Source organism: Hoplias malabaricus, chromosome 3 (assembly GCF_029633855.1).
Source record: "Hoplias malabaricus isolate fHopMal1 chromosome 3, fHopMal1.hap1, whole genome shotgun sequence".
Lineage (NCBI taxonomy): Eukaryota > Metazoa > Chordata > Actinopteri > Characiformes > Erythrinidae > Hoplias > Hoplias malabaricus.
In genome coordinates this window covers 20,702,829-20,717,306 of record NC_089802.1, presented here as the reverse complement: position 1 = coordinate 20,717,306, position 14,478 = coordinate 20,702,829, and the positions used below count along the sequence as shown (strand labels likewise).

At 38.7% G+C, this 14,478-nt stretch overlaps 1 protein-coding gene across 3 annotated transcripts in view; it reads left to right on the top strand.

The window, feature by feature from the left end:
• The first annotated feature begins 5,466 nt into the window (after nt 1–5,466).
• Nucleotides 5,467–14,478, top strand: part of pcgf5b (polycomb group ring finger 5b) — a 32,176-nt gene continuing 23,164 nt past the window's right edge. For all 3 annotated transcript variants that reach the window (XM_066664721.1, XM_066664720.1, XM_066664719.1), the window contains exons 1-2: nt 5,467–5,703; nt 7,860–8,179. In XM_066664721.1, coding sequence (XP_066520818.1) covers nt 8,068–8,179 — 112 coding nt within the window. In that variant the 5' untranslated portion in view covers nt 5,467–5,703; nt 7,860–8,067. The remainder of the gene's footprint in view (nt 5,704–7,859; nt 8,180–14,478) is intronic.

Here is a 14,478-nt window from a genome sequence, read left to right as displayed (position 1 = left end):
TGCCTTTGAGTCGCCACCAAGCTTCAACTGTATTGTGACTGTATCTTTGTCGTGAGTTAAATCTAAACTTAGAAAAACTCAATCAGCTTGTTTCAACAACCTAATCAATATTAGATCATATTCAGATGATAGCAGCAACACCTCAGATCTAAAGTTTGGGTTACTCAATATAAGATTGCTAAACTCAAAAGAAGTCATGGTGAATTAATTTATAAGTGATCATAAATTTGACGTTTTCTGTCTCATAGAAAAGTGGGTTAAACAGGATGAATATTCAGCACTAAATGAAACCACCCCTGTAGGCTATAGTTATATACACAGCCCAAGATTATCAGGCAAAGGAGGTGGAGTATATATAATCTACCAAAATACTCTAGATATCAGTCAGAAACAATGTGACACCACTTCTTTCAGGGTTCTTTCCATCATCATTACAAATCCAGTCACAAAAAAGAATGCATCTAATTTCATATGAGTTATGTCTTAGCCATAATATATGTATGCCCCCTTGCTATTCTACAAAGAGTTCAATAAAAACATCTACCACCCTACAATATATAGAAAACCTTCCAGAACTATCAACCTTAGTTCCCAGTCCATCAGACATCCCAATGGAGCTAGAAATCAAGCTTCAGAAATGGTCAAAGAAAGCCCACTGAGGTGCTATGAAAATGGCTGGATAGAAATGGACTGTCTGCATAATGAGGTATTGGCTATCAACAGCTAGATTCAGTACCAGCAAGACAGCAAGGTTTTTGGAAAACCAAGAAAAAAAAACTCATTTATTACTTATATACTTCAAACTGGTATAATTTCAAACTGGTCTTGCAGAAGAGTTCAGTCAAGTTAATTTAAAAATAAATGGAAAGCATCTTACATGTGGGTTTAAAATGTAATTTCACATAACCTTTGATTAAAGTTTTTTGCTTATTCAGGTGAGACGTCAGGTCCAGTGACCATTCCAGTTGTGAAGAATATGCATCACAGAAAAAGAGGAGATAGGCCCAACTAAAGCCGGATGAAGGAAAGAGAAGGAATGGTGCAATCTAAGTTCCAATGGTGGTCAATACACTAAACTCCACTACATACAGAAGGACTGGATGTAATGCCATGACATTTGTGAAATGTTTAATGTGCACTATATCTCTCTATATGTGCACACAATTGGATTGCTTCTTAAAATATCATTCAAAGCTAAAACAAAGGCAAGATTATTTTCTTGTTTGTAAGGGACATCAGTTTTGGTTGTGAAGATTATTGGACATCAAAATCTTCATGGTTTTAAGTTCAGTGTTTAGTGTAATAGTTTTTTATTTTAAATAGTTTTTTAAAAATTACTCAGGAACAAGGGAATTCCTTTGTTAACTGTAGATGATATATTAATTTTTATTTCATTAATTTCATTTGATTAATTTTTATTTGTATTTTTGATTTACCAATTGAGACCTGATGTCCAATATAATGGACATTGAATTAATATGAATGTAAACATTTTTTTACATTGTTTTCTTTGTAATCTGTTTATCATTCCAACTGTTTACATTACCTTTAAAAACTTGAATTCTAAACATATTTTACAATATATTATGTGTATATATGTGTAAATTACAGCCAAACATACAAACCGGATTCCAAAAAAGTTGGACACTAAACAAATTGTGAATAAAAGCTGAATGCAATGATGTGGAGGTGCCAACATCTAATATTTTATTCAGAATAGAACACAAATCACAGATCAAAAGTTTAAACTGAGACAATGTATCATTTTAAGGGAAAAATGTGTTGTTTCAAAATTTCATGGCGTCAACAAATCCCATTTTTTACCACTGTGTGGCTTCCCCCTTCTTCTTACAACACACAACAGACGTCTGGGGACAGAGGAGACCAGTTTCTCAAGTTTAGAAATAGGAATGCTCTCCCATTCTTGTCTAATACAGGCCCTCTAACTGTCCAATCATCTTGGGCCTTCTTTGTTGCACCTTCCTCTTTATGATGCGCCAAATGTTCTCTATAGGTGAAAGACCTGGACTGCAGGCTGGCCATTTCAGTACCCGGATCCTTCTCCTACGTAGCCATGATGTTGTGATTGCTGCAGAATGTGGTCTGGCATTATCTTGTTGAAAAATGCAGGGTCTTCCCTGAAAGAGATCACGTCTAGATGGGAGCATATGTTGTTCTAGAACCCTCTCTGTATTAATGGTGCCTTTCCAGACATGCAAGCTGCCCATGCCACAAGCACTCATGCAACCCCATACCATCAGTGATGCAGGCTTCTCAACGGAGCGTTGATAACAACTTGGGTTATCCTTGTCCTCTCTGGTCCGGATGACATGGCATCCCAGTGTTCCATAAAGAACTTCAAATCATGACTCATCTGACCACAGAACAGTCTTCCATTTTGCCACACTCCATTTTAAAAGACCCCTGGCCCAGTGCAAAGGTCTGAGCTTGTGGAGCTTGCTTAGAAATGGCTTCCTCTTTGCACTGTAGCATTTCAACTGCCAACGACGGATGGCACGGTGGATTGTGTTGACAATGCTTTCTGGAAGTATTCCTGTGCCCATTCTGTTATTTTCTTGACAGTGGTATTCCTGTTTGAGGTGCAGTGATGTTTAAAGGCCCGGAGATCACGAGCATCCAGTAGAGTTTTATGGCCTTGACCCTTACGCACAGCAATTGTTCCAGATTCTCTGAATCTTTTTATGATGTTATGCATGGTTGATGATGACAACGTAAAAGTATTTGCTATTTTACGCTGGGTAACACCATTCTGGTATTGCTGCACTATCTTTCTGCGCAACAATGGTGGAATTGGTGATCCTCTTACCATGTTGGCTTCAGAGAGACACTGACACTCTGAGAAGCTCTTTTTATACCCAATTTTGTCAAATGACCTAATTAGTGTTAATTGGTCTTCCAGCTGTTCATTATATGCTCAATTTCCTTTTTCCAGCCACTTATTGCTACTTGTCCCAACTTTTTTGGGATTTGTTGACACTGTGAAATTTTGAATCAACATATTTTTCCTTTAAAATGGTACATTTACTCAGATTGAACTTTTGATCTGTCATCTATGTTCTATTACGAATAAAATATTGACATTTGCATCTCCACATCATTGCATTCAGTTTTTATTCACAATTTGTTTAGTGTCCCAACTTTTTTGGAATCCGGTTTGTACAACAGCAGAACTGACTTAACACTGGTACATTGGTACATATATAACTGTGTAAACTACTATGGATGTACAAAACATACCAAATCAGAAGTTAATTTAATTTAAACTGATGGTTGAATTAATTGTTTTGGAGAAAAATATCTGACTTTCCATCACTAATTTTGGATTGATTTTTTAAAATCTCACATTACTTGCTAATGCTTAGATACACTGATGTCTGTATATTAACTCATTCATGACAATCAGACTAGATGACTTGCCTGCAAATTTCAGAAGTAGAATTCAATTAATTTTTTTGTTGCCGTACCGCAACCCTGAACTGGATAAGCGGTTACAGATAATGAATGAATTAATGTTTTGTTGCCGTGCTGCTTCGTGATTGGTTCACATCACTGAATTGAGCTTTAGCATTTTGTTTTAGACCAAGAGGATCAAAAGTGGGAATAGTATCAGACAGGCTTCACTTCCTGTGCTGATAATATCTTGATATTTTAATAAATTCCAGTGAAGTCTTAGTGATATTTCTACACTTTTAAAAGAGTCCTTAATGGTCCTATGTGCATATTAAGATTCATTTTTATGACTAAAAAATAATTTTTAGAGATTACTTGATTCTTGTATTTGGCTTAATTGTTGACATGCCACCAAACTGTCCAAATTCATATACAAAATATATAAATAAAGCAGCTCTTTTGACAGAATGATTACTCTGGTTTTCTATCACAGTCTTCAGGCTTTTGATGTGCCTTTATTTTCCAAAACAGCTTTATAAGACAGGGTAATTACACACTATCTAGCAAGCTAATTGTTTCCTTTTCATCCTCTGTCAAAAATAACTTGTTTATTGATTTTTTTAAAGACAGTCTTCCTCACAGCTGCTAGAGGGTAATAATATCTCACTTTCAACTGGTTCCTCAGCACTTCTGGTCCCACCCAAGGAACACATTAAAGGAATGAAGACCATGTCCTGTGGGCTGTGGCATTCAGTCTGACGACTTGTGGTCATTCATTAAACAGGGTCATAAAACTGGACATAAAGCTTATCAACAATTCTTCGGATTTGAAAGTTACAACAGAAACAAAAGCACAGGAATATATAAAATTTGGAAAGAGCAGGCAATGGTGGAATCTGCAGTGTAACATAGTAACAATATGCAATCACTTTTAATCTAAGGTAATGTGCAATAGTTTGAGGCACCTGAGAAAATGATATTTAAAAAGCTATTTATCCAAGAATATATTTGCTAAAATAAATAAATAAATAAAATAACAGTATCATTATTACTTTAAGTAACAATATTCTGTGTGAATGTGTTGGTTTAACATTTTCCAAATCTCTCCTCGAGGCAGTCCAATATTATTAAATATTATTATCCAATACCTAATTTTACCGGTTTTGTGTTTTTTGCTGTTCCATATACCATTTGCCAGATGCTGTTCCATCTGGCACATGGTATATGATGTCCAACTGTTTGTAAAATCTACAAGCTAGAGTGGAGATCACATTTGTTTTATTCGACTCACAACAGCAGCTCATAAAATTACATTGAAATCCTTTGAACAGTTTCAAAGCTCCTTGGCTTGGTTTCCAACGAGAAACTCCAGTGAGAGGTGGACAATGCAACAAGGACCAGAAAAAAAACCTTCAAATGGTGTTAATAGAAAAGCTACCAGGGACTAGGAATAGAAAAGTGTGTAGAGCTGGGCCAGGCCAGGCCAAGTAGACACCATGCAATGGAAAAGTGCCAAAAGTTTACATATCACACATTGACTTGCTTGAAACCAGAAGTGAGCAGAGAATAAAACGATACCCTGGTTCCAAATTTGCCTAACGGAAACGCAAAAGAGCAGAGTGAATTAGAGTAGGGGCCATGCCTTGGAAAAGCGCCACTATAAAACTGGTGTGATGGTCAGGCGTCACGTGTTCTTGTAGTACGAACGTCTCTATTTGTGGACTCCCGTAAGCCTCTTTGAGAAACGCCCTTTTACACATCTACAGTGGGAGACCGTTTCTTTACCTTGGACCATTGTTTGGCTGCGAGTCTTCAATGAGAAGGTAGTTTTAAGTGAGTTTGTCCTGCAGTGACAAACACACTCTGTTCACACACTGAAGGCTCTGGGCTCTGTAAAAGAGAGCAGCAATGCGTAAACAAGCGCCGCTGCGAACACCTCCGCCCCTTTCATGCATACACACACACACACACACACACCCCTCCATTGAAAGCAGTTCCGTATTTCGGATCTTCTACTTTCTCTTCTGACAGCTCTCTTGTGACAAGACCTCCCAAAAACCGAAAACACTCACGCACACATAGACACACGGGTGTGCGCGACCATGAGCCAGCTCTGCTGATCCTCTGGTGGTAAAGAGGAGAGAAGAGAAGGCGGTGAAAGTGCAAGAGACGACGCGGCGGCGGCTCGGTTTTCACGCGGTTGTGTCTCTGAGCTAAAGTTTCGGGACGGTGTCCTGTGTCGCAGGTCGAGTTGCCGAGAGCATGTGTCGAGCTACATGACAGAAGGGAAAGGTTAGTGAGAGTTAACCGATTACGGAGCGTTTCTTTTTTCCTCCTCTTAAGACTGTTAGCGCTCGAGCTTCCATGTACTCTTTTACCGCTTCAGGACGTTGTTGTCTTTCTTTCCTGTGCCCTCGGGGCTTTGGGCTAATACATATAACATATTACATTTACACAGTCCAGTGTTTACCTACCCAGGACCTGTTTGTGTTTAGTTGACAAAGGTATAATTCCCTAGATAACGCACATCCAGATATTTCTTGTGCGACTTTGGCGTGAAAAGAGGTTGTAGAAAACGCAGTTATAAAACTTGGAGGCACCGTGCTAGTTTTGGCGAGTCATGACGATTCTTCCAGCAGTCAATATATTTAATTGTTTGTTTCTTTTATTTTTCAAGTATTAATTGCTCAAAATCATCCAAAAGCCACATCACTTTAATCCGTAATTCAGTTTAAATCGGTCTGCAGCGCATTGTGTTTTTATTTTGTTTCTGTGAGAGCTGTCAGTTGAAGAGTAGCCTAAATGTCAGTAGCGCTAGTCTGAGTATCATCAGTTTCGGTTTGGGAGAGAGAGAGAGAGAGAGAGAGAGAGAGAGCGATGGGGGCGGGGCTTATGCTGTGACGCAACACGCACCTGTATGCTGCTCTGTCAGGCACACGTTTGTCCGTTAGGCTTCCCATATTTAAAAAAGACTAATTAAAAGTAATATACAGATTATAAGGAGACTACACCATAAAATGACCTATATGAGCACACAGCAGGAACACAATGCTGCAGCAACACATACGCAGTATTAACATACGCTGTGTCCAAAATGGCTCCCTATTACTCACCATACAGTGCACTGTTATAGGGAAATGATTTAAGAAGGGTAGTGAACGATTTCAGACACTACCTCATGCGGGGTTTTTACCCAACAGTGCAATTCATTAAGGTTATTAACTATCTACTAGTGTCAGCTAGTGTATTCTTTATTGTGGAATCGTGAGTGCACTGAATATTGTTCACTATGTTTTCAGACACAACTTCAACTATAGTGCACTATACTGTGAATAGGGAACCGTTCTGGACAGCGCGACATACCATAATTTAATGGTTGAGTATCCCAGTTGTAGTGCAGCTGGTGTCACTGCCTCAAAGCTCCACAGTCTGAGGGGTGCTTATAAGTAATTTTGCTACTCCTCCTGTCCTCTCACTCCCTTCCTACTGCTCCTTCTCTTACCCCGGAAGAAGGTAAGAGATGGAAAAATTTAGCGGAGGAATGGGAGAACGAGCAGTAATTGGGGAAATGGGACAGAGCTGATGCCTTTCAAATGTCATGTTCACTACTGATGAACTGAGCCTATCACAGTTTGCTTTCAGCATATCCTAACTCCTGAGGCAATCACAACTCCTGCACTTTATCCTATCACTCTGACATCCACTTTGAATAATGATTTACATCTCAAGCCTTGTTATTTCTGTAAAGTGAAAAATCTTGTGTCTTGGTCAATGTTTATTGAGTTGAGTTTTTCCAGTGTAGTCATGGCTAGTTCTCACATCAATAGTGCTCCCTGTACCTCTCAGTGATTCCTGCTGCCTCAGCTGAAGGTGAGAGGACTCAAATCTCCTGCTGGTGGAGTAAAAATCTGAGCTTTGTTATTAGCAGCTGTGATCTGAATGGCATTGGGTGTTAATATACTGGATCATTAAGTAAATCAGCTAACTCTTTAAGTCAGCTGAATATCTGGGTGTTTTCTTTATTTAAATAGTCTATAAACATATGAATAAATAACTGCCCAAGCATCCATATTTATATATTAATTATCATTAAAGGAACACTATGTAATATTTTTACCTTAAAATTACAGAATCATTGTGATTCTTCCACTGACCTGTAAAAATGAGAACAACTATCTGTTGTTGCTACTCTGTGCTTAGCAGTGCAGAAGCTGCACTATATATCTTTTGTAAGTTTTGCAGCATAGGACCCCACCCCACCCCCAACTGAGTTCAGTAAACCTCTATAAATATTAATTACACTAGGGAGAGCCCTGCAGCAAAAAAGCCAAATCTATAGTGTGTCTTTAACATTGTTGTAGTACGTTTGGGGTATTACTTTGAATACAATAAAAGTTATAGAATAAGAGTATTGTTTTAATCCACAGTTACCTCTTTTTCCTCCACAGACACACAAGGCTTCAGCAGAGGAGCACAATGGTGAAAATACAGCACACATGATATTGTATTATTGCAAAATTTTGAGCATGCCTGGAAGTAAAGCTAAGACCGAGCAGTGCTTTGAGACCTAGCTCCAGCTGTTCATCCCATATATCTTCATCAGCCCCATACACTCTCTCAGATATTCCTCCACCAGCCTGGCAGAAGCAGGTGAAGATGACCACACAGAGAAAGCACTTAGTCAGGGATTTCAACCATTTCATCACCTGTTACGTGTGTAAAGGATACTTGATCAAGCCCACAACCGTGACCGAGTGCCTGCACACCTGTGAGTACTTCACATTTACTATTATGGTTTGTTAAAGTCAGGGACTTTACCAGGACAATGACAATAATGTCCCAAGTTTAACTCTGAGTTTACTAAAGGATGGGGAAATGTGTCTTGTGGTGTTTACATTTATGTCATTTGGGAGACACTTTTGTCCAAAGTGACTCCCAGATGTAGACAATTGTAATGTTAGGAGTAGCAACTACTACACTGCAACAACCATGTGGTGCTGTGTAGTCTTCTGGTACTGTTGCTGTGAAAGCCTTAATTTTCTCAAAGGATGCCTTCCATGGAATATATAGTCACAACCCAAGAGAACACGCAGTGGAACAATTCTATGGAATACATAGTACTGGTGTCACGATTCACGAGGCGGACTGACGGAGGTGGATGCACTTGCTAAAACACAGACACTTTAATATAACAAAACAAACACAAACAAACTTGAAGGCAAACACGACGACTGGATAAATGAAAGGACTCGAAAACAACAACATGAAATGAGGCAACGAAAACAAGGAACAACTGACTAGAAATTAGAACAACACGAAACAACATGACTTGGAATGGGAACAACACAAAACAAAGAAACAACATGACATGACATGACTTGGAAAGACAACGAAATGACTTGGCTGGGAAAGTAACAACACAAATGACTGATACACGGAAGAGACACCAGGGAGCTTAAATACATGAATAGACGAGACACACCTGAAACAGATAATGAGGACGGCTGACAAGGAGGCGGGACAAAGGCGGGACTAGGGCGGAGACATGGACAACAACAAACAGAGCCATGTGCTAAGAGAGCACATGGCAGGGAAAACAGACATGACAGAGGGCGTGACAACTGAGAAACTGTTCAGACAAAAATAATAAACAGTAGCCATCAACCTGAGCAAACATATACGGGTAATATACTCAGTGCACACTCAGTTTTGCTTTACGTTAGGGCTGGACGATATGGGAGAAAAAATATCATGATATATTTCCTGTATTGATATAAACAATATAAAAGCCACAGAAAAGCTGCATATAATAACTTGGAATTAAATCTACAATTTGATTCTGCTTTTCACCTCAGATGATAATTTCAGCATCAGACAGATGTTTAGATTCAGCCAAAATTGAACCACAGTTTAAAGATGTATATATTGCACTCCTGAAATGCAGATTGTTTAGAAGACACTAGGCTACTGCATTAAAACTCTTGCACTTTATTCATTTTCTGCATCATTTGTTATTCTAAATATATATGATATTTTCAGTGGTCTTGATCAAGGTAGATGTAGTCCCATTTAATGCAGTTTATCCATCCATTTACCAACAATAGAATATATGTACATGAAGACTATCAGATCTTTAATATTCTGTTTGATGCATCCCTAAAAGACAATATATTAATATTTTGACATGTATTCTTTGAGAAGAAAACATGTAAATCCATGAATGCTTATTCAATAAGGCAAAAGCACTCAGTGCCCAATTGCAAAAATGTAATCATGATTTTGGGAATGTTGTTTGTACCTTTCCTTTTAGTAGTTTGAAGGTGGCAGGTATGTGTGTGTGTGTCGTGTTTTTGTGAGTGTGTGTGTTTGATGGAGTGGAATAGTAAAGGTGAAGGCTTGCTTGCAGAAATGACACATCTCCAAGCATCAGGGTGAACACAAGTCATCTGCAGCCTTAGTCACCATGACAACAAATATCTGCCTTCTTCAATGAGCTTTTTGTGTTCAAATTATTTGTTTTGTTAGACGCAGTTGCTTCAGCATACTCTATGTCAAACAGGAATAAACAACAACATCAACAACAACAACACTGCTTCTACTGGTGTCCTGTATTTGACTGGATGATGTTTGTTAATGTACCATGGCACAGAATACAGCCTTAACACTTACATGTTAAAGTGTATTGGTAGAAATCTGTGGAGCTAATCCTCTCGTGTGGCTGTTATCATTTGTGCATGGCTTATAATAGCTTACCTGATAGACCTGACGTGGATGATAATCTTTGGTACAGATGTCAGTGCTCTGTTGTACTGCTAGTTTCTTATTCATGGATGAACGGCTATGGCAGCAGGGCTCGGAATAGCTGTGTGTGATGTATAGGTCAGTTCCCTAACATACAGCCAGGCAGTTATGCACACATTGCAATTTGCTCAAGGGGCTAATTCGCCCTATATCTTACAGCCTCTCCCAGGCTATTCTATACATATTACTGACCTGACTGTGTCTAGTGCTGTTTAGACATTACTTAGATCATTCTCAAAGAGAAATGTGTGCTTTCTCATGTTACTTACAGTTATGTTCTATAATAGGATCTTCATTAAGAGATTGTATTAATGGGAGATGGAAGACTGACAGTGTGCGTCTCTGTGGTAACTATGCAGAAAAATCTCAAATGGTTTTTATGGAAACCAGAGAAAAAGGAATAAAACATTTAAAGATGGTAAAGTGCTACTTTGCTGAAGATATTTACATATATGGTCAGTGTCAAAAAGAAGCATGATGTTCAAAATTGGAATGTTGATGATTATGGCTTGCAGCCAATGAAAACCCAAAAGTCATTATCTCAGAAAATTAGAATAATCAATAGAAAACATCTGCAAAAGTTTCCTAAGCTGTTAAAATGGTCCCTTAGTCTGGTTCAGTAGGCTGCACAATCATGGGGAAGACTGCTGACTTGACAGATAAGGCAGTTATTGACACCCTCCTGCTGTATCCAAGTATATTAATGGAAAGTTGAGTGGAAGGAAAATGTGTGGTAGAAAAAGGTGCACAAGCAACAGGGATAACCACAGCCTTGAAAGGATTGTCAAGAAAAGGCCATTCAAAAATTTGTGGGAGGTTCATAAGGAGTGCACTGCTGCTGGAGTCAGTGCTTCAAGAGCCACCACACACAGACGTATCCAGGACATTGGCTACAACTGTCACATTCCTTGTGTCAAGCCACTCATGACCCAGAGACAAAGCCAGAAGCGTCTTACCTGGGCCAAGGAGAAAAAGCACTGGACTTAGTGGTCCAAAGTCTTGTTTTCAGATGAAAGTAAATTTAGCATTTCATCTGTAAATCAAAGTCTCAAGCTTTATGGAGATGCCGATTTCATCTTCCAGCAGGACTTGGCACCTGTCCGCGCTGCCAAAAGTACCAATACCTGGTTTAATAACCACAGTATCACTGTGCTTGATTGGCCAGCAAATTCACCTGACCTAAACCCCATAGAGAATCTATAAAGTATTGTCAAGAGGAAGATGAGAGACACCAAACCCAACAATGCAGACGGGCTGAAGGTCTCTATCAAAGTAACCTGGGCTTCCATAACACCTCAGCAGTGCCACAGGTTGATTGCCTCCTTGCCACACCACACAGATGCAGTAATTAATTCAAAAGGAGTTGTGTGTGCATATACTGTACATACCTATAAGTAGGCAAATACGTAAGTATTAGAAATTATTTTTAAAATTGGTCTTATATTATATTCTAATTTTCTGAGATAATGACTTTTGGGTTTTCATTGGCTGTAAACCATAATCATCAACATGAAAAGAAATAAATGCTTCAAATAGATCACTCTGTTTTGTTGTAACATTAAAATAAAATGAGTTTGAATGTTTTAATTGAATTACTGAAAGAAATTAACATTTTGATGATTTTGATTCTAATTTACTGAGATGCGTCTGTAATCCATATTATACCACAGTTAGTTCAGTCACCCATAATGTGATTGGTTAAGAAGTGTTTCTGGAGTGCCAATATGCACAATAATAGCACTCTGACCAATGCTCTTCAGGTATTACTCCACAATATACACGTAACTTAGCAGTGATGCCAGATAGCCAGATAGCCGAAAGAGTCGTTCCCACCTTGCCCCTTTCTCCACTGCACTCCTTCACAAGCTTAGCAGGACACCCTGGAGCCATACACACCGAAATGCTCACTTTGAATTTAAACAGACAAAACTCATCATTTACACACATGTTTTATATAACACTATGATCTGAACCCACCAAAAAAAAATTGGTCAAAAAGACCTTGAAGGAATGTGGATAAAGAAAAAAAAATCATATTTTTGCAATAATACATGAGAGGTAGTGCTATGTGCTATGAGAAATTGGCACTGGTGTTCTGATCTTGTGCCTATATCTCACGTAATAGGAATCCCTCTCATGCATTATGGCTTAAATATATTTTCGTCTTGTTTGTGTTTGTATCATTACAGTTTTTTCACAGGATTGTGAAAAACCAATTATCTTACTATTATGCTGTTATTATGTAACAGAATGGGTTTAACGCTTTTGTTAAACAGATTAAACAGATTTGAACTGTTTTAATAGATAGTATCAGGTACTTATAATACAGATGGGACATATTCCTGTTACATTAAGATAATTTCATATAATATGTTACTTTGCAGATGTGTCCTGCTAACTAAAGCTGCACCCAAAATTCATTATATTTCCTTTCAGAGACCCTAACATTCACACAAACAGCTACCCATACACACCTCAGCTGCCTTGCAGATTTCTTTATGTGCATCTGACTACAGGGTTGGCCATTTATATGGATACACCTTAATAAAATGGGAATGGAGCCAACTTTTTTTTTTCAATGGGAAGATGGTCATGTGACACATCAAACTTATTGGGAACTTCACAAGAAAAACAATGGTGTGCTTGGTTTTGGTGTGCATTAAGGAGAAATGCTAGCACAGGCTTCCATCCGTTGTTTCAGGTGCTGCACATTTCGTATATTCACAGCATAGACATTTGCCTTCAGATGACCCCAAAGATAAAAGCCTAAGGGAGTCAGATTGAGAGACCTTGGGGGCCTTTCAACTGGCCCACAACGACCAATCCACTTTCCAGGAAACTGTTCATCCAGGAATGCTCTGACCTGACACTCATAATGTGGTGGTGCACCATCTTGCTGGAAAAACTCAGGGAACGTGCCAGCTTCAGTGCATAAATAGGGAAACACATCATCATGTAGCAATTTCACATATCCAGTGGCCCTGAGGTTTCCACTATCTTTGTACCCCATATACCACACCATACCATCAAGATGTGCAGCACCTGAAACTACAGATACTGGAAGACTGTGCTAGCATTTCTCCAGCGGTGTTGCTATCAGTGTGTGAAGAGTGGGAGAAGAGGGTTGCATTGACAATCCAACACAATGGCCAGCCCTTTGAACACATTTTATAAGTGGTCAGAAACTTGTAAATAACTAATGAAAGAATAAAGTTACGTTAAAATCACACCATTGTTTTTCTTGTGAAATTCCCAATAAGTTTGATGTGTCACATGACCCACTTCCCATTGAAAAAACAAAAGTTGGATCCAAAATGGCCGACTTCAAAATGGTCACCATGGTCACCACCCATCTTGAAAAGTTTCCCCCCTCCCATATACTAATGTGCCACAAACAGGAAGTTAATATCACCAACCATTCCCATTTTATTAAGGTGTATCCATATAAATGACCCACCCTGTATATGCCATTAGAGTAATGAAAGCCATGTCCAATGCCATCAGTATAGTGGAGGTTCAGTGAACATTTATGAATGTATATCAACATCTGAAGTACATAATTTGTTTTTTGAAGGCACTATGAATGCTGATAACTAATAACACATTATAATACAGGTGTAATTGCATCTTTGTGGAAACTATACAAGTCCCACTACTGAGATCAACATATACTTATCAAGCAAAATACTACTTGTGTTGTCTGAACAATTAACTGGCAATCCCGAAGCCCAGACTTCAGCATCATTGCTGAATGTTGATGGATATGTTTATTTGGATCATAAGAAGTAGTAAATACTTTTATGACCAAGCTTTCTAGAAAAGTGGTCAAAATCAAATAATGTATTTTATACTGTATTTTATTTGGTCTTGGACCTGATATGGAAAGGTTAACTTCTGTTGAAAGGCTGGATATTATTAAAAAGCTTTTGTGTGCATTTTGGATAGCATTTTAAATATAGGTGACATATGCCTGACAGATTTTTTTGTATGGCCTGATATCTTCAAATGTGTGTGTGTAAGGACAGCAGTGAAGCAGTTGTGCACCACTGCGGTTGACTGAGGGAATATGATAGGTGCAGCTTTGGCCAGGCTTGGCCCTGGCTGAAGGCTTTATCTATCTGCCAGGCCACAGGCTCTGTGTCATTTCTTCCTCACTCTCTCTCACACCCTCACAAGAGCAGATATGCAGATTTCAGCCTTGCAGCTGCAGATACGGTACAATTTCATCCCCCTGCATAACTTAAACTGATATATAGAATGAGATAT